A 21,314-nucleotide genomic window follows, 5' to 3' on the forward strand; every position below is an offset into this window, starting at 1 on the left:
TTGAAGGAATAAATGTGTGCAAGGCTCTGTGTATATGAGCACAGACTGCAGGTTCCCTCTGAACAGCAAGAGGCTGCTTTACTGGGAGGGTGACTGAGCCCTGGAACTGGCTGCTTGCAGAGGTTGTGGAGTCTTCATCATATTCCTGGATAATCTAGACAAAACTCTCCCTGGAGAGAGTGGGAGGGGCTGAGCTTTACAGGTAAAGGATTTAGTAAAATAAAGAGACACCCAAAGAAGCCTCACATACTATAGCGGTAAAGGAAAACAAGCTTTCAGTTGCATGCTGACCAAACTGTTTATTCCCAAACTCTGAAGTGAAAGGGGTGTAACACACCACCAGAAAGAGAAAACAGAAACCAGCAACAATGCAAATGTGTTTCAGAACAAAGACAGTAATGCAGCCCCAGTGGTTTGCTCCCTATCTGGTGCTGCGTGGAGATGACTGTCGCCAAATAAACCTGAAACACAAACAAGACTTATGTCACAATAATAAAACTATCATCTTCCCTCCAAGTCTTTAAACAAGATACTAGAACAAATGTCCCAGCATCAGGTTTTGATCCAATTCTTTACCACTATGCATTAGTTCCATCTACTACTATGAAAAGGGTATCAGGGAACAATACTTAAGGGTCCAAGGCCAGAAAAGATTGAGATGTGGATACATAGTTTCACTACTTCAGTATTAGAAAGTGTTAGGAACATCATCTGTTCACATCTGCTAGAAGAGTGCTTATTAAATAGGAAGGCAAAATATGATGTAACACTGTTGGCAAAGAAATGTGAAAATCCAAGTCTCTGGTACTCCCCATGGATAACACATAGTATAAAGCTCTTCATTAAAAATATTCCATGTTTATCTAGACATGTGGACACCAGTATGTTGTCATGGATGTTTGCCTGAGCAACCACTAAGAACCACCAGCACCTGATAAAGATTAAAAGCAGAAAATAAAGAAGATTGGTTTTGATTGTTCAGGCAGAGTACACTGCCACATCTGCAAGTTGCCCTCTTCTGGTGTTGGCAGAAGCTCTTTATGTTATACCACCCTAGCGTTCTTTGTTTCAGTGCCTGTAAGTTCTTAAAACTGGGGGGTTTTAGTCACAGTGTGTAAAAAGTTAATTTTTAACAGCTTTTTTGTTTTACATTAACTACTTTACTAAAAGAATGGATGTGTGGATAGAAGGGATTTTTTAAAAAATAAACTCTAGTCGTCCACATCTCATCTCTGGCACGTCATGCTTTGCTTACAACTTCTGAAATCATCCCTCCCCCATGGTATGAATTTGTAGTTCATGATCGCTGTACTTACGTGTCACTCATCCAACTCTGCAAGACCCATTTCTATCAGCTTTAGATGAACCAGATTTTTGTCATCTCCATACAAAGAAATGGTAACCTCTGGTGAAACAGTCTGAAAGTTTACAGTGTTGACAGTTACAGATTTAAATCTCAAGCTGATACTAGAAGATTTTACTGGTTGCACTCACTGTCTAAATGGAACTGAGAATATAAAAAGGATACCTCTGTTTTTAAGTAAAGAAAACTGTTTTCAAAATAACAGGAATGCCCAGAAACTTTGCATAATTAGGAACACCACACCATTTTCTCTTAGCAAAATTCCTTCACAGTAAATGGTTTTCAATTTTAAACTACGAAGGTTCACAGTAAAACAAAGCAGTAAGTATTTTAGGCTCAGCAAGAACTAGGAAAAAAAAATAAATAAGCATTTCTTACAAGTATGGAAGCAGAGAGACGCTTTCCTTCAACACAGTCCACCATGGTCCACAGTGCTTTCAGGCTCCACTCCGGGGAGTAAGGAATTCTTTCTACATTTTTGTCATCTGAAGCAGGTCTAAATCCTGCCAACAGAACTCGTACTGCTTGAACTGGATACTTCAGCAGATGACAAGGGATGTGACGCAACCTGAAACCGAAATGAGAAGCGCTTGCCCACAGCAATCCACCTGCCAGTAAGGACACCAGGATGGCTGAGTGGCTCATGCAGCACTTTTATGGTGTGGGAACCAGGACTGGAACCAGGACTACTCACCCGTAGAGAGTGCCTGCTCTATGGGAACACGCCAATATCAGACCCAACAATTCTTCAGACAGGGCTAGGGCCCTCTGAAGAACTTAGCACAGAACTATCAAAAACCATCCCAGGATCAGAGACCCATCCCCAAGAGCTGAACATGGATCAGAGCACAGGAATCCAAGTGCCAATCATCACAATGCAGCACCACAAACCTCTGTGGTCCAAATGCTTCACGCCTGAATGTGCTCTAGACACACTACTGGAAATAGGTACCTGGGGTTTACATTATCAACTCCCCATCCTTTATTTTTCTATCCAGAAGCAAGGGAATGGGGAAGCAGAGTAGGAAATGCAACTCTGAAATGGAAGACACTGTCTCCCAAGACCCTAACAGACCATAAAGCACAAAATCTGTTCAAATCCCCATTTTTTGCATCATCTTCAGCAAGGAAGTGTACATTCCTTGCATATATAAGCTTGAGAGCAAGTCATTGTGATTAAGCAGTACATATGCGTGTGTATATATGTACTATATATAGGTTCTATATATGCACTGTAGTACTATTATCATCCATAGATATATAAATGTATTTGTATGAAAAACTCAGACAGGCTTAGGAAGCCCCTAAAAGCCTGGGAAGTTTGAGACACTCAGCTGACATCTGTGTCAGCAGAGGAGCAGTCCAGAGCATCTCAGAACTGCACAGAACAGGGATTTACACTTCCATTTTCCACAGAGGCAGAGCAGGGTGTGTCCCACTCAGATACTCCCTTACCCCTTTTCTTTTATTCCCCAGATGTCTTTTGTGTAGACTACAGTCACACAGGATTGGGATTTGTTTGTACACCTGAAGGGCTCAGCCCTTGTTTTGAGTAAGGTTCTCAGGTGCAGAAGCAGATTAACCTGAGCCCACTCATAGGTTAAGTAACCACAGATAATGGAGAAATCTGGTATTATAATAATGGGCTTCTCAGAACAACCTGAAATGGAGAAACAGGTGCACAAACCCCACACCCTGCAGACAGAAATTATTTAACCAGCCAAACCACTTTAACTGAAATTGAATAGTAAATTATGGTAAAGAATATATATATGTAGTTATATAAAATAACATACATATATTTATTTGTAAGTACATATTTTATGATCTAAGTGTATACATACATACACACACACAGACATTTTACATGCATTTTTTCTTACTTATTTACCTGCTTGTTGGGGCAACTAAGTAAGTACCATAGTCAACGAACTGAACCAGAATCTGAACAGGGACAAGCTGTGCAACAGAGAGGAGCTTTGCTCTATACCATAAACCATCCACATACTCTGCAAGGCAAGGCAGTTCTGTAAAAGAACAAAAAAATCAAAACCATCACATAATACCCCACAGTACTCAGTGCAGTACAAACTTGAAAATCCACTTTACTTTGTGACCAAGATTAAGTCTCCTCTTCCTTATCAAAACTGGCCTATGATTTTGTTCCCTGCATCCTCCAATTCTCTCTGAACTCCGCTCCAATCAGTACAATGCAATTTAAGTCAAGTTTCTCTACATCACATGGCAATGGTGAGAAGTAACAGCGAATTGCTTGGTGAAAAGACAGTGATTCAAACAGTTTTATGTTCCAACTTTTCAACCTGGACTCATCTGCACAATCCAGTTAGTAAACAGACTGATCTCCAAGTGAATAGACACAGGTCTGGAAGACAGGAGGCAGATAATGCCAAAAATCTCACCCACAGCTTTATGAGCTGGCAGAATCAAGTACGAGGGAGAACGGTTTTTCTTCACCAGGTTTTAGACAGCCATACTTGTGTTAGTTTAGGCCCAACAGCTCTGGACGTTCAACTGGTGCTCCTCTGGGCTCACACGACTTCTAAACCTTTATAGCATGATTTTCTGTACATAACTTTCGTCTTTTGAATGTTTAATAAAATTTTCACAGTTCAGTGACAGATGCCTTTAGAGAAAAGTTTTATTACTGACAAATGTGATCTAAAGTCAGCTCATAATCTAACAGGCATCAGGAGTCTGAGTTCTGTCCATCATTTTCCAGTAGAGTAGAATGACAAAAAGCATCAATTTAATGAAGAGTAAAAACCTATTATAGTGTATCATGTAATTGTAGTGTGATGTTACCCCTTACTCTCCAAAAAGTTTATTTAAAAAAGACACATAGAAATAGAAATGGAAACTCAGGCTTTCTGAATATCTACATGAAACAACAGGGAAAATAAACACACAACATACCTTTTTTGAAGTTTGTTAGATGAGGAAGAGTCTTTACAATTTTATTGCACCACTTCAGGGCTTTAGTAAGGCTCTCTGAGTCACGGCTAGCAGCTCTCTCTGTGGCAGAGTGTTTAGTAAGGTTCCCAGAAGAACCGAGACAAATATAAGCCTATTTAAAGAAAAGGCTCTGATGTTACTATTTTTGCAGTTTAGAAACTAGGAATTCCAACCATTATTAAAAGATTACTTTTAATCCAAATCCCACCTTTGAAAGGTTCAGCACCTCCCCTTTCGTCTCTGTTTCATCATTCAACATTCAAAGTACATGTAGGAATCTTTTATTTGATCAATGCACAGGACATTCTGCCTTTTGCCTGGGAGATGGGGCAGAACTCCAGGTAGCTGTGTGGGCTTACACAGAATTCGCTACTGCTCTGCCACATTAAAATCCAATGACCTATTTTCTTAATAAAAAAGCTAAGTACCAGACTGCAGTAGTGTTAATTCTTTAAATACATTTTTCTCGAGAAATGATTAGAGTTTCACTGCCCCCACCTATGAGGTTATTTCAAATAAGAGTTCATTCAGAGAGCTGCCCCACACAACCCCCTGCCCCAATAGCTCAGGACCATTCTGCAGCCTCTAACACTCTAAGACTACCAGCTGTGATTTCCTTTTCACCAGCTCTGTGGGACTGCTGCATGTGAGATGCTGACCAGACACACTTACCTCCTTAGGGGACACCAAGTGGGTAACAGTGACAGGAAAGGTTTCTCCCGGAACAGGCAGTGGCTGCAGCAGGTACGAAGGCGAAAGGTCTCCTTCAAATACCCCCTAGACCAAGACAGACTTCAGCTGAGCATCATACTGATTAACAAAATAGAAACTAACTTAGGTGTGACTTCTGGCTCGAAGGGGTTACCTAAGAAAGCAATAATAAAAAAAAAAAGCAGCGTGCCCCTGATGGAAAAAACCCGACATTACAATGTACAGATAGAGACTTTTCTCAGCAGCATGGCGTTGTCCAGTGTATCTTCTTTTAGAACCATGCATTTTACAGCTTGTATTCTACACGTCATTACTGCATTTGGTTCACCACAAAATAAACCCTAGTGCATTAAATTAAATGTAATTTTAAAAATTTACGCTTTTAGAAGGATATACGACACACAGCTTAGCTGGATCATATGTCATGAAGAGACCTATTATCTCTTACCTAAAACATGATGTGTAGCAAAATGTACTATCTCTCAAAAATACATTTTTACACATTTACTTGAACACTCTTCATCATGCCCTGAGAAAAGTAGAGGCAACATCTGTAACTGGAAAATGAAACAATGAATTATGACCCTTTCTCTCCCCTGCAGGATCTGACAGAGGATGCAGTATAAAAAATCATGATGTTCCTCAAACTTTAACTAGGAAAAAATTACTTTGTCCATTCAAAGTATGTACTCCTACAAGCAAAGAAAGGATGTCTAACTAAATCACAGATACACAAACTGAATGCCAGATTTCGCAGAACTATCAGGAGCACTCTGAGTCAGGAGCCACCTGACTACACTTGGACACACACACCTGGAATGAATCACTGCTGTAAATCTCAGCACCCTTGGAGGTTCTGATGCATCCTCCAACATCCTACTGCCCTACCAAGAACCTTTCAGGCTAATGCCTAAGCTAGGATTGCCATATGGCAACAAAGACCAGCTCCTAAACTCATCAGCGCAGCTCAACACAAGCGCAGCTCAAAGACAGTGATGCAGCACTGCAGCAATGGGTGCAGTGAGCTCTGCAAAAGCCACCGCCAGCAGCTGTGAGGCTCGCAAAAGAGAATGAAGTCCTTAAAAAACGCACTTTAGCTGTCTTGTGAGCATGGCTGCTGAGCCTCTACAGCTAAAACCAGAACTGATTACATTTGAACGTGTTCAGAGCTGCTTGCTTCCCATTTCTGCTGTTTCTGAAGTGCAGCTCGAGTTCTGGATGCCTTGCTTCTTTTCTGGTCTACAACTGAACACTTCTGATGCTCATTTTCTTACGAAGTCACTTACTCCTGGAATTGATCTGCTTAATGCTATTAATTCCTCGAGGAAAGCACTTCAGGCATTCTGAATGCTTCTTGCTCACAACCTTCTTACACAGCTTTATTTTTGTTTTCCAAATGTAATTTTCGTGTTAAAGGTACAAATCTCATTTCCAAATCTATATTTAGTTTGCTGAAAGCTGCGTCATGCTGATTTTTATGAAAATGCAGTAAGAGACTAATTTACAATTAGTTTTCCATGTTATTCAGTTCTAATATAAACTGAGGGAATTTTCTAACTGCATCATGAGCCCACTGCCAGAAAACTTGAGCCTTGCACCAGCAGTGACAGCAGCAGACTCTGTACTGGAAAATTACTTTCTGAAGCAAAGATGAATGTTGGAAAGAAAAGTACATTGGCAGACCATAAGAGAATTAAGAGAAAAATGTTTATACAAAGTCTTAACCTCAGATTTCAAGAAACAAAAAAATTAAAATAGAAATTACTTATGTATGGGTGTTTTGTGTTAAGACAATGAAGTTAGGTGGAAACTTCAATTCTCCTCTAAAGAACATCAGATAAGTGTCCTAGACTCTTGGAATAAAGAGGTTTCTAAACTTCCCTATAAATCACTGGATTTATGATGAAACTTGACTTAATTTACTCCATCCTTGCATATATTTCTATGAGTAATTAATCCCTTCAAGTGATAAGAGTATTACCCTACTCTTTGTGTTTCAGAGGAACAAAAAAAATAGTTGGACTTTAAAAAGAAGTGCAAAAATCTGTTTTCATTACAGTCCTTGAACAAACTCTTGGCAATTTGCTGTTCCAAGAGTCTTATCAGCACATTGTAGCTCCCTGTGCTGTGCTGCAGACCTGTGTGCTTGGTCCTACTGCTGCTTACAGCACAAAACCACACAGAAATACTAAAAAAGTAACAAATCCTCCAAGGTTACAACAAGCAACTGAATAATCTTTCCAATGTTAGAACAGCAAAAGGGACAAACACACACAGACACACACATACACGTGTCTCACCAGCTTTTGTATGTCCTGGCAATCTTCAGCAACACAGTACTTCTGGTACGCCATGAAGGATGAAAGTGACATCCCCCCAAAATACAGGCTGATGGACAACTTGCCCCATGGGTTATCTGGTAATTCCTATTTACACAGGACAAAACAGGACTGTGATAGTAAAACTGTGACTGAAGCTATAGAAGTAATAACCAGAAAATTCAAACCTCTCATGCTGATATGCATAACACTCAGATACAAGACTGAGATGCCTATTAACATCAGTTATAAAACAAAAGGAAGTATCTCTCTTTCTGATATGGCTGCACCAATTGCTCATTCTAACACTGAAATATTATCCCATGTTTGCACACTCAAACCCTTCCCCTTCACAATTTATCATTAAACTGGCTTGTTTTCAGGCAGCTTTTTACAGATGATGTGTTCCCCTATAATTTTAATAAATAAATTTAGGCACATCCATACTTAATTATGTCAGAATTTTATCACTTAAAATAGAATTTACAACCATTTATGCTGCAGATAAGTAGGTTACTTGTCAGAATGACAACTCAGTATGAACAGGGTAAAAACAGCACTAACTCCAATGGACATATTTAAGACCTGAAAGCCATAATAAAGGTAAAGTCATGGGCGAAGGAAGCTTAGTTGTGTTTTTTGTTTTGTCTAAGAAATACATTTACTGCTGTACTCCTCCATGTACCATTCTTAATGCCAGTTAAAAGGAAGAAGACAACAAAAACTTTGCTTCATTCCACATCTGTGAATGAATTAGGCTACCTCAACATGAATTTCAACCTCTTCATTTTTCAGAAGTTCTTGAAGGTAATCCACTGCATCCTGCTGCCAAAAATTTCCAATCTATTTAGAGAAAAGCAAGAAACCCACACATTAAGAAGCTAACAAGCAATATTCTTCATGTTCTTGGGGTAGATGATAATGCATGACTATCATTAAAAAAAAAAATTGACTTGGAAAACATACATCATTAGTTTGATTTGTCTACAATGATTTAAATGCTATCTGCTATTTGGTGCATTAAAATTTGTGACAATGCAACCCACAATTTTCAGATCCTGAAATGGCTTAGAAAGAGATGCTGCTTTGCAAATCTAACCAGTATCATGTACACATAATAATATATGTGTACAAGATCATCCGAAGCATAATCCAAAGAATTACAGAATCTAAGATAACACATAACAAAACACAGAATACCTTAAATACTTCTTTTATTCTGTGCTGTATCTGCTTTCCAACCTGTATGCTTACAAGCCTGTCTTTCATAGAACCATAGTCTAGTTTGGGTTGGAAAGGACCTTAAAGATCGAGTTTCAACCCTCCTGCCATGGGCAGGGGCACCATCCACTAGACCTTGGCTGCTCCAAGCCCTCTCCAACCTGGCCTTGAACACTTTGGGGATGGGGCATCAACATCCCTGGGCAGCCTGTTCCCATGTCTTGCTACCCTTGTAGCAAAAATTTTCTTGCTAGTATCAAATCAAAACCTGCTCTCTGTCAGCTTGAAGATGCTCCCACTTGTCCTATCACTCCATGACCTTGTAAGGAGACCCTCCCCAGCTCTCTTGTAGCCCCCTTTAGGTATTGGAGGGTGCAGAAGGTTTCCAGGCTGGAGACTTCTGTTCTCCAGAGTGAACAGCCCCAATTCTCTCAACCTGTCTTCACAGGAGAGGTGCTCCAGCCCTCTGATCTTCATCGCCCTTCCCTGGACATGCTCCCACAGGTGCTGCTCTTCAGGCGCTCTCCTGCTGACCTGAGATGTTTCTCCAGGCTTGGCATGCCTATGGATCAAAGATGCTCCTCCTCTTCTCTGAGAGGTGGGCCCCGCAGCACCCCAGCAGACCAGATTCCTCAAGGTGAGTGCCATCATCCAAGCAGCCCAAACACTGGCTGTGGGAACAGTCCTGTAATCATTTCTTAACTCACCAGACTGGACTGCACCTTTCAAACACCTTCCCTCTGACAGACAGGACTGAAGAAAAAACTACCAGCAGACCACAGATCCTTACAAACACTCTTGGGATCTCCAACCCCTGCAGATACAGCCAGGAACAGTCTGAGGAGTACCACTAGCGCTAAGAGGAATAGGTAACTCTTGCAGCGGGTAACAGTAAGTGGACTCTGCAGGGCCTGGCAGCCTCTCAGCGATGTCCCAGATACAAACAGGCAGGAGCACCATCCCTCTCTAGAGCTCTAGAGAGTGTCATGTCAGCACAGGGATCCTCAGAACGTCTCTAAAGGGAGAACCCACTCTATCACCCACTGCCTTTTGTCAGCTGCACTGGGGGTTATGTGGGGAGCTGCCCTCCTCTGCCCCAGCCTCTGTCCTTGTGTGACTGCTTTGTCTTCAGCAGCAGCTTGCAGAGTGATGAAGCAGTGCTGCAAGTGCACCTCACACTCTAGGGAAAATCTCTTCTTCTTGCAGGTCCTTGCCATTGCAAGCTTCCATTCTTCTGCATTATTGTACTGCCCCTTCTCTCTTCTACCCGTGTTGCTGGGAGGGTTTCTGGCTGTTTGGCTGCAGGTCCACCGCAGACTGCACTTGGAACCAGCTATCCAACTCCTCCTCAGCCTCCCTGATGCTACACAGCCCTCTCACCACCTGCTACAGGAGGTTTCCTACCTGGGCATGCTACACTTCCCTGGCAGGTCTGCTGCCTGTCCCTGCCCCACATATTGCAGGCACCCCACTGCCCCTGCTGGGGCAGCAACCTTCCTTACTCTATCAGTTTAACTGCTTCCAGCAATAAAAGCAAGCTGGTTATTCCAGTAATTAACTTTTACTAAGTGCACCATTCAGAGTAAGCAAGGTGTGGTGGTATGTGAAGGTGTTATTTACATACCAATTACTTACTGACAAAAACCCCTAAAACAATTCACCTGTATTGGTTTAGGTAGTTTCCTACACAGCCAAATTCTGAATGTTAGAAACACGGTTTTGCAGGACTGGAAAATTTCAGATTGTCTGGGCATTCTGCATTAAGAAGTCCAGGACTTACTTTTTGTTGCTGCTGTTGCAAAATGAATTACCATTTCAGAGTATCCCTCTGACAACCCTGCAGTGTCCTGTCTCACAAAGGTTTAACTCCGCAGACAGCAACCTTTCAAGCATGGTCCCCTCATAAAGCAAATCTGTTGGGTCCTGATAAGGACCTGCTGAAACAATCCTCATGATCTCTCCTCTGAATCCTTGCAGGCAAGAGAAGATACCAGCAACAATTCTCAACCTTTCTGACTAAGCAGGGTATTGATTTGAGTAACCACCTACTAACACACAGATGTGCCATTACTCACCGGCAGAGTCTTGTAGAGCTGACATGGGATGCAAAATGGAGGAATGCTGGTGTAAAATGTAGTTGGATACAGGTGACACTGAGGAATGCTCTCTATGTAACCATGATCTATGTACTGTACCTATAGGAAATACAAAGCTTTCTTGAAATAATTTCTGGTTTCTACATTAAGTTTAGTAAGGGAATGAGTTCATTTACAGCATTACTTTTCTGGAGGGAAAAAAACCTAATGGTTTGATGCTAAGTAGGTGATATGACAAAGAGGAAAAGCAAGAAAGGATTAAAAAAGTAGCAGATTAGGAATTCAGTTTAAAAGCTTCTCTTGCAAGAATTCCCATCTTTTGTGGAATAACAAACATCAGCTTAAAATTGAAAGGAAAAAAAATTGTGACCTAGGATAGATTTTGCAAATCTGCATTCAATAATCATGAGCAGACTCAAGAGCTTAGGTAAGATTAACTGCTAATGAGAAGCTCTACACCTGTGCAGCAGAAAGAATTCAAAACAGACAAGTGATACTTTTTGGGTGGGGATAGAGGAGGCGTGGGATGCTAAACTTGATTTTCAAAGCATTCTACATACAGTAAGAACAGTAAAATAAAAAACCTAGAAAGAATTACTTACAGGAGATCAAGTGCAGCTTTTTACTTAAGAAAATTTATCATTGCTAAGGAAACTACAGGAAAAATTATGACAACTGAAATAGATAGACAGATTTGATCTTTAAAATAAATGTGAAAATGAGGGCAGTAATCAACACTTTTAAGCAGAATAAACATCTGCATAATAAGGTCAGCTGAACAAAAAAATGTGAAATCCATTATTTATTTTAGAGGATTAGATGATATGCCTTTTTTAAACATGCATATGCAGATATACATACACCCTCTCCCCTTCCCCCCATACAATCAAACTTACCTGCAGAGTACTACCGCTGACTTCTACAATTCTAGCTCGATACCACATAGTATCTGATCCTCTTACAACACAGGCTTCTCCCTTTTTCCAGCAGTAGGGTATAAGGAGACCAAGGCCTTTGAAGGTATTTTGTATTTCAGCCATCAGTTTGGTTAGTGCAGTTTCTTAGGAGACGGGACGAAAAAGAACAAATTATTAAAAATAGTCCCTAACATTCATGCAAAACACTTCCATCATTAAACCCCATCAGATTCAGATCAAGACATGTATAAACATAAAACACATGTGCCTCTCCAAAATATATTTTCCAACACTGATACAGTATGTATGTTCAATATGAGTTACTACTTAAACAGTAAACTGCATTCATTTCCAATTCTGAAGTCATTAGTAATTCTGAATTCTAATCTCAGAAGAACTTATACAAGAGTCTATAAACTTTGTAACTGACACCTAGGCAGCACTAATATCAGAGCCAAACAAAGCATGAACAAGACAACAACTCCCAGACCACTGTTTCAGTGGTAGGACACCACGAAATAACACAGAAGAGGTGTCCAGAAAAGACTTTTTTGCTATGGGTACAGCCTACAGCAAGAACTGCAGGAAGGATACACAGTCTTTTGTGCAAGTGAAGTTACTGTACTTTGAATTTCAAAGTTTTATGAATAAAAATAGCTACATAATCTAGTAGTTAAATGTACTTGTGGAGCAAAAAAGATAGAATTAATGTCCTCATATGTAAATATTTCTCTGAAGCACAATATACTAACATGGAACTGAAGACTGACACTTCAGCTGTCAGAAGAAAATAATACAAACAGAAAACATTGTGAGATATAGAATGTATCACAATGCAAATAAACAGCCTGAAGAAACTGTATACTGAGCTTAAACTGAAGGAAAAAAATACAGCAGTATCTGAGAACCAAGGTAACTTCCAAGAATCATTATGACTGTATCTTCATCATTTTGAAGTAAACTACTACATTTACTTTAACAGTCAACATTACAGAATAAAGCACTTGCTGCTTTATCCATTACAGCCTAGAGGAGAAAGGCAAGTAACTGCCCATCCAAATGCTTTGGGTTTTTGGATTTTTTTGGGGGTTTTTTTTGGGGAGGGTGGAAGGACAGAAAAACTGATTTAACGACAGAGAGAATCCTTGCCCCTCACACCAAACGACATCACCTCCCAAGAGGAATCTTTCAGAACAGTGAACATATACCAGAGTGTTCTAGTATACACTCTGATACTCAAGAGCACTCAGATTCATAAATGTATTTTCTTCTATGTAAACTCACCAAATGATTTTGGTATTATATAAATAGTTCCATCACTTCCAATACAACTCACTACAGCCTGGAATACTTTTGCTTCAGGAACAATGGGAGATTTATAAACATCATCCATTTCTGAATGCAGCAGTGGCTTGTCTGTTTTGAGTGACTTTTGTTCACTCTCTGAAAGAGTGGTATTTTCCTCTGGAACATTCTTGTTTCTTGCATATGTAATTTTGGAATTGCAACCATCCAGCTGCGCATTCTCAAAGCGTACCTCAAGATGCTCCTTGGAGACTAAGCAAGCCCCATCAACTTTACCAGTTCTAGAAGATTCAATCAAATATCAATGTATTAACTAACAAAGAACTTGAAAAGTGCAAAACTACACAATAATGCAAATAAGAAAACCAAACACACAGAAGTGGCAAAGGCATCTCAAAATACTGTCAAGCATCTCATCTACAAACTTAAGAGAACTGAAATGTGCTGTGGATACAAAAAATAACACCATACTCAAGGAATTCCATTGAAGATGGAGTTCTATTGCTAGAACTGTAGAACATGATCCAAATTTTTTGATTTACTTATTAGTTTGGTCAAATATGAACATCAGAGTCTGAGAGACTATAAAAAATAAGTATCCAAACCTTCTGTTTCTAAGAGCCAAACCCTGTTCAATAAGGAATTCAGAAGTATCAGTCATTTTTCCTGTTTCATCTTTGAAAAGAATTTTCACAGGCAACGCACAACCCACATCATTTTCCTGGAAAAAATTGGAGAGAGCTGGATAACATACTACAAATACACATTTCCTCTAAACTACAAGCATATTTTTCATTTTATTGGTACTGTCAATCAAACATCCTCGAACAACTGATGCCCACATGAGAAGACAAAAATTTATTTAATCCATATGACAGTTCCAATCATTTTATCACTTATTCTACACATGACATTAAAAAAGGTTCTAGAATAAAATATTGCTCTTTCCCTCAGCTTTTTTAATAGAATCAAGTGCCAAACACTTGTTTTTCAGAAGGAGATTTAAAACCATGCATAAATAACTTCACTCATCACTGCTTTATTTCCACACACACTGTAAAATACCACTGGCAGCTGCCAAGAGATGCTGAACAAATCAAACTCTTCTAATAATCCTGGTTTGTTTTTTCTTTTTTTTTAAACTGTGGAAGAGATCAATTACTAATGATATTCATATAGGACTGGATTAATTCCTTCAGTCTCTGAGGCCTGAAAATATAGTAATATAGTAGCTGCTGAAATCATTCTCATCAAGAACCTGAGCAGCTTGTTCGTCTGACAGAAAGGCTGTCAGCATCTAGTGACCCCAAAGATACACCTACTATTCTTCAGCAACCAAATCTATCAAAGATGAAGTTCTCTCCACACTGGGTAGCCAGCTGCTCTTATGCTCCAGTGAGTTACAAAAGTAAAAAAGACGAAGCAGCACCTTTTTCCCTAGAGCAAACAGCTATACAACCAAGTTCTATTCATGACATTCTGAAAGGTAAAATATTCAGGAAAAAAAAATCCCAAATTAGCAAAAAGCATAACAGAAATTTTATAAATACCACTGGTTTTGATTACAAACCTGTATGACTATTTTTACTTGTGCTCCGGTTAGGTAATAGGATAAGCGTTCACACACTGTTGCTGTCCACTGTGTGCTTCCACCTGTCGGTCTAACACAGAACAAATTATACTCTCTAGGTACAAAAGAAGTAGGCATCTCTTGAGTACAACCTCCAACTCTTCCCTCTGCTAAAAACTTGGCTTTTTTTTTTTTAAACTGACTAAACTGTTACAGAAAAAAAAAAAGAAACTCTACTGCAGTCAAGAGTAACATGAAATCATTATGAATTTCTGGATTTCTGCAAGAAGAAAAATTAAAAATGCAAGCACAAAACTTCAAAATGAGGAGGATCATGAGTTCTTGAAGTTATGACACCTGTCATAACAGTCTAGAAAGAGACCCTCATTCCACAGTTTCACAAGATCAAATTCACCTCAAATTCTGAGCCAAGAGAGTATTCAATGAAATAAATCTGTTCATTGTTTTGTGATTCAACCTATAAATATTATTTATTTCTACAGCAGTTTCTGCTTTACTACTATACAGTATAACCCTTAGAAAAACGCCAAACCTTTATTTAATAAATCACAGCCACCACCCAATTTCTTTATTCAAAAAGAAAACCACATCCAAATCTTAGATAATCAGTGCTAACAAATAATAAGTCATTATTAGTTTCTAATGCTGTCACTTAATATAAGGGAAAGACTACCTTATTTCTGTCAGTGAACACTCTATTGCTAATGTCCTAATGGTCTTCATGTTTTCCTCAAGTTTTCTCAGACAGCTCACTTCCACTGTTTTTTCAGCTCCAGAATCATAAAGTAGTACCTGTTACAGGCAAGAAACAACAAAATCCCTCTGTTATCTGTAAGAAATTATAATTCAAAGCATCCCTGAGGAGGTTAAAAAATTCCAAACATTACTGGGATTCAACAAATGCCTTTTGCACTGAAATACTTCATCACAACTCAAGCAACTACCACAGCATAGCAAAGGGACAAACTGTACAAATGTGCTCAAAGGGGGTTGAATAACTTTACTGACTTTTTGGTAAACCAAGAAACACTGAAGTACCTCCCCTCCACCCCTTGCTTTTTATTCTGATGGGGTTAAATAGCTGTTTGAAGGCTCTTAGGCTCAGAAAGCAGGTGATGCAAACCTCAAGTACACTAAGTCCCATTTCTGCTTCCTGATAAAAAAACCCCTGGGCACAACCTGATAATGGTGGGAAAAAAAATCAACAGCAATCCAGTCCTGGGTTGTCTGTGTGATCAAAAAGCCATTCTTACTTTGGAGACACAAGTATCTAGTCACAAAATGCTTATCCTGGTGCTCATTATTTTCAAAGTGGTACAACAAAACTCACGTTTCAAGCAGTGCTGTGTGAACTTAATTTGGAAAATGTTATAGCTACATGGCACAGTGCATCACCATCAGTTTAGGGTTCATGCAACTGCACTACCTGTGTTCCTGTGGTGTTGTACTTGGTTCAACTGGCTCCATCTTTTAACAAGGATCATTACGTTTGAATTACTGCGACACCCACTTTCACACACTTTCTGGAATCTAAAATGAATTGTTAGACTTTATCTTGGAAATCTCTGCCATCTTCCAAAGGGTAGGGCAAATAAACAGAAAGTCAACCTCATGAGCCTTCCTCAACTACCAGATTCCCTGCTAAAGGCACCTGAGCTTTGACAAGACAGTCAACTGATTTGCAGCAATGTACAGCACGACTTGAACTCTCAACAGAAGCAAAAGACTGCAAGAAAATATTAACACAGAAGAAACAAAGATATGACTTTATTTTGTTCAGTGAACACTTTCAAGTTTACAAATAAAAGTATGAACCCTGTTATAAGAGCTTTACCTCTGCACTTGTTTCAGAGACAATCCTGCTTATCTGACCTCTGTGCCACTGTCCCACATCGTGTACGTAAACAGCACAGTGCATTTCACTCTCCCACTTCACAGACTGTGGCTGGGATTCCTTGTAGATGGAAGCCATCTCCTCCTGTAAACTAACATTAAAATAATGCTGTTCTAGTGATAAAATCTAATGCAGGAAAGAAACGGCTTATTCAGTCACTGTTTAACTAGCATACAATGAAGTTCTACTTTTTTAACAGATGCACAATACTGCAGTTTTTCTTCATGACACAGAAATACATGAAATGGGAGTTACAAAACACATGCATCCTGATTAAAAGTCTATTAAAACCTATCATGTTAACTTAGACACTGGACTTAATCTGAGCAACCCTGAGTGCTTTGTATGGCATGATTTGAAAATGACACTGTTTTCTCCTGACAGCTTGAGTGTGGTACTAGATGTCATGACTACCCAAGTGGAACTCAAGGTAGTTACAACCAAGAAGATGAGAAGATAAATAAACAAACAACTTGCACTAAACCATGACACACTCCTTTAACTATCTTCTAAGAGTAGGCATGACTACCTGAATGTTACCTAAATATCTACCAAAGGCAGGCTGACAGACACCATGTCTAGAAATTGTCTTTAAACATCCTAACAAGATACTGGAAACATTTTGAAAAAAAATCCCTGCTATTACTAAGACTTGGGACACAGGTTTTATTTAACCAGATTTCTAATGAGGGAATGGGAAGGAGAGAAGAAAAAGAAGGAAGATTTAATCTTTTTGAACAGTGTTGCCCTCACCAGGCCCCAATACTTACAATAAAACTGATTTGAAATATGAGTGAGATCATATACTTAATTTGGAATCAGAGCTACTCAACAAGCCACAATATGGTGTCAATCTCTCTTCTGCTCCTATACTTTCCTCAACAAAGGTGTACACTGTGTCAAATGCAACTCTCACCAGAGTTTGTTCTAACTGTATTTCACCACCTCATAGTAAGAACAACTTAACTGAAGGAAAGTTCTTTGAACTTTAGTACCTTTTCATTATACTTTCTGATGATAGCAATTGAACAAAAATTTTACTAGGAGACACAACATGACTAATTCTCCCATGTAACTCCTTGTTACAGAGTGATCTGAAATCTCCTTCATCTACAAGTTCCGTGTCTATAGGAATTAAAGCTTCTGAGGTTTTAGAAATTTCTTCTAGAGGATCATCCCATATTTCACTGGGCCTTACTTCAGTTCTTTCAGTGTACCTGTAAAGAGCAAAAAATAATTAGAATGGAAAGTTTAAACAGATTTTAAACAAAGCGAAAAAGGCTCAACAACAAAATAACAGGAATTATTCAACACGAAAGAAAGTGAATTGTAGCTTAGACAAAAACATTTATAAGTGCTACTTCTGAAACACTGATGATAGTAACATTTTTATTCTCATTCAGAAGGTATCCTTGAACATTCAGGGAACAGAAGAGATAGCACAGGGAACACCAAGATCATAAGAACGGAAGATCTGGAGTGGGCCTCTTGCCCCACAAAATAAGGGACAAAGGCTTGTGGAGGGTCCATCCTAAAGCACAGGAGAAAAGAAGAAAGGATCAGCATGGCTAAACTGCTGTGTCCTGACCCCAACTCCCTGCACTACTCACTGCTTCCCTGAATGGACTGAGTGTAAATTAAGTGCATGAGAGGAAAGAGGAGCATGGAATAAACTTGACCCTGGGAATGGGGGAGGGTAGGTGCTACAAATGCTTGTCTTCTGTGCACCAATGCCTCAATTAGTAATTAAATATTTATGCTAATTAGTAGTAACTAAGTAAAATCAAGTCTGTTTTGCCTGCAACAGTACTTGGTAAGTGATTTCTGTGTCTTTATTTTGACCCATGAATTTTCTTGCTTGAGTTTCTTTTATTTTCTTCCCAGTTCAACTGAAGAAGGGGGAGTGAGCAGGGAATCATAAAACCCACTTTATTCAAGGGATCAGTGTTACACAGCAACTTATGCTAAAGGAATATACCTGACTGAAGGCTGGAAGCATACACCTAAATACAGATGGGACACAACGAAGTACCTTTGTGACAGGGAAAAAACAACTTGGCTCTTCAGGTTACATAACTTAGAAAAATCTTACTAAAAAAATGGTGACTGTGACAATAGAGTGTTTCTAAGATTTAGTTACATTTCTAAGCTACCAGAGAAAATCCACTTACATCCTTCCTCCTGAAAAAAGCAAATTTAGGAATTTCCTTTTGGAATGAAAACTTCCTATTTAATGAAGTATTTCCATCAGTATTCAAGAATTATTAACAAAAGAGTAATTATAGATTTTCATGAATATAGCTCATGGATTATCTTGGTAAAAAGCCAGCCATTTAAATTCAGCAGTGTTATCCTCATCAGCCTCATCTCCCCCACCACACTTCCCAACTCTGCTGTCTTCCCAACTCTTCTGTTGCTGTCACAGCTGTTTACGCAAGTGTTTTCTAGTAAGAGATCTCTCAAATAGATCATTAACCTTAGGTGCAGGTTTAAGACACAAATTCATTTTCTTACTGCATGGGAATGAGAACCTTAACAGTGAACACTTAGGAAGATTTGGCACTTAGGGACACTACAAGTATGATGCAAACATTTGATCTCCAGTTTTTTCACAGGTACCACTTCAATACATTATTCAAGATTTAGTTCGAAAAATTAACTATCAAACTGCAGTTACACTCTACACCAGCTGAAGAATGTGATTTGAAAATTAATTTATCACAGATATGGTAAATTCCAGCCCCTAGAGGTGACACACCAACACCAGCAGTTTCAATACACAAATTCTGTATTTCCAAGTACTTTAAAAGTTATGCATAGGGTATTTACCCAGGTATGTAGGATGCTAAGTCCTCCTCAACTAGCTGGCAGTTAATACTCAATTTTCTCCCATTATCAGCAGAGGCATTGAAGAGTTCAACAGATAAGATGTTATTTTCTAAAATTTCTGTAAATGAATAACGTCAACATAATTAATGCCAGTCAATGTCAGTAGGAAGACCATGGTTTTAGAGGAATGACAAACAGTACTAAAAGACAGAATTCTCCAAAATTACATTTCTTGTACAAAATAATTGATTCTGAACATCGACAATATGCAGACGGTTAGCTTTGCACATATCTATAAAATTAACTTAAAATACACCAATAATCACAAAATGCTTTTGTACAAAAATCCAACTGCTACACATAATTCCGTTTATTAAATGGGTTCCAAATCATCATTCCACAAGGGCTGAAAAGTAAGTAGCCACATATGAACAATATATGGTATTGAGAAAAATCCTACTAAGGCATATATGTGTTTTCTGAAATGATTTTAATTTTTTGGCAATATTTTAGAGCAGAAGCAATCACACTCCCAGCTACCAGTAATGTCAGGAAACATTAAGGACAGCTAGTACTTTTGGAAACAAACCTGTCTGAGTAACCAGAACACTTACATCATGTAACACTGGTGTGGTCTGTAAGACAAGACATGAACAGAGCTTTTGTTGCAAGTTTTATCTGTTATGCCTCCTCCAAGCAGAGGACAGAATTTAGGTATTCATACTCTGGGCTATCTCCAGCAGGTATGAACACAAGCATTTCAAATAAACACTATTTAAATATAAAAGTGATTGCTTCTATACTGAGTCAACTTAATAATACGAAAAGAGAAATTAATACACTACTGGCAACTTACCAATAACTGAACACAACATAAGCTTATCTTCAGTCATTTCTTTAAATCTTTCCTTGGCTTCTCTGTTCCACTCATTTGCCCCTTTGAATGGCTCAATGCAAGCCAGCCTACATCTGATTGCCTGAAGAATAACCCAAGATAATACAATAAGCATCACATACAGTTCAAGACCATCTCATTACAACTGGATCACTTTGTACTTTGTACTCATGCAAGACAGTATGACCTTGGCTTCTGGTTCCACATTACCACAACGTGATTTAATTCAAAATGACCCCTCCCTTCCCAGCAGCTAAGTATGAAACTCACATTCAGAGACCGTCTTGCTGAAACACAAAGAGCTTAAATCTCTTTGCCTCCCTTTATAAGGCATAGAACTGGTGCAGAGATCAGTAAAGATTATTGCATGGAATTGACAAAAAAAGCCTACTGGTGCCTTCAACTAGTTAAAAAAAAAAAAACCCTAACAACATAATGAAGTTTCAAAGTTCAGCATAATTATGATTGGTAATCAAAACTATCAAATGAATAGCAAAGACAAAAATAATTTCTATTTATGTGCATTTTTTTTATTTGATAGAAATACTTTGCCATTTTCATTCCCAGTCAGTTTTCCTCCTTGTCAAAAGGGGGACACTCCAACCATTCCTCAAGTTAAAAAAACACCAAATTTTAAATGCTATACACCAAACAAAAATGTATTAAGAAAAATCCCCTTATTATGAGATTATAATTTAGAATGGAAAGACTGCAAAAATTAATTTGGCTTACTATGGAAATAAATATAATTTAAGGGAATTAAATACACAGGTATATACACGTATGTATATGTCTTCTGCAGCATTTATACTGTAGGGCAACGTTAGATTTAATTTACACCTGAAAGGTTTAAAAAAAAAATAGATCTAAGGGTTTTCAATAAGCACCCAAAACATTGAGACACTTTATAGTGGTGGGCAATAAAGGAAGTTCCTTAACATTTTATTTATGTATTTCAGAAGGTGAACAACTTTCTCTTTCCCCTCTCATTCACTGAGATGCCGTTAATTTTGCGTTTTTAATCTAGTCATTTACCTTTTCTGGAAAGCTCAGAAACTCCTGCTCCACTCTGCGTATGTCTTTATTAGTTAAGTTAGCAATGTTGCCATAGTCAACATATTTTACCAGAACTTCCTGACAACTTGGCAGGCCTTCAAGGAAAACAACCCAAGTTATTTTAACAAAAAATTAGTATATGATA

General features: G+C 38.7%; 1 protein-coding gene across 3 annotated transcripts in view; it reads right to left on the reverse strand.

The window, feature by feature from the left end:
• Positions 1–279: 279 nt before the first annotated feature.
• The window catches only part of RNF17 (ring finger protein 17), a 41,433-nt gene continuing 20,398 nt past the window's right edge, over positions 280–21,314 (reverse strand). For all 3 annotated transcript variants that reach the window (XM_088051474.1, XM_088051472.1, XM_088051473.1), the window contains 19 exons: positions 21,149–21,264; positions 20,075–20,195; positions 19,219–19,336; positions 17,385–17,606; positions 16,330–16,480; positions 15,169–15,287; positions 14,475–14,565; positions 13,510–13,625; positions 12,884–13,185; positions 11,579–11,742; positions 10,662–10,781; positions 8,128–8,208; positions 7,348–7,473; positions 5,009–5,113; positions 4,298–4,448; positions 3,255–3,390; positions 1,742–1,931; positions 1,317–1,418; positions 280–461 (listed from right to left, as the gene is read on the reverse strand). In XM_088051474.1, the coding sequence (XP_087907600.1) occupies positions 1,320–1,418; positions 1,742–1,931; positions 3,255–3,390; positions 4,298–4,448; positions 5,009–5,113; positions 7,348–7,473; positions 8,128–8,208; positions 10,662–10,781; positions 11,579–11,742; positions 12,884–13,185; positions 13,510–13,625; positions 14,475–14,565; positions 15,169–15,287; positions 16,330–16,480; positions 17,385–17,606; positions 19,219–19,336; positions 20,075–20,195; positions 21,149–21,264 (2,528 nt within the window). In that variant the 3' untranslated portion in view covers positions 280–461; positions 1,317–1,319. The remainder of the gene's footprint in view (positions 462–1,316; positions 1,419–1,741; positions 1,932–3,254; positions 3,391–4,297; positions 4,449–5,008; positions 5,114–7,347; positions 7,474–8,127; positions 8,209–10,661; positions 10,782–11,578; positions 11,743–12,883; positions 13,186–13,509; positions 13,626–14,474; positions 14,566–15,168; positions 15,288–16,329; positions 16,481–17,384; positions 17,607–19,218; positions 19,337–20,074; positions 20,196–21,148; positions 21,265–21,314) is intronic.

Source organism: Pseudopodoces humilis, chromosome 2, assembly GCF_049639895.1.
Source record: "Pseudopodoces humilis isolate 2021_Gansu_Grassland_sample_001 chromosome 2, ASM4963989v1, whole genome shotgun sequence".
Lineage (NCBI taxonomy): Eukaryota > Metazoa > Chordata > Aves > Passeriformes > Paridae > Pseudopodoces > Pseudopodoces humilis.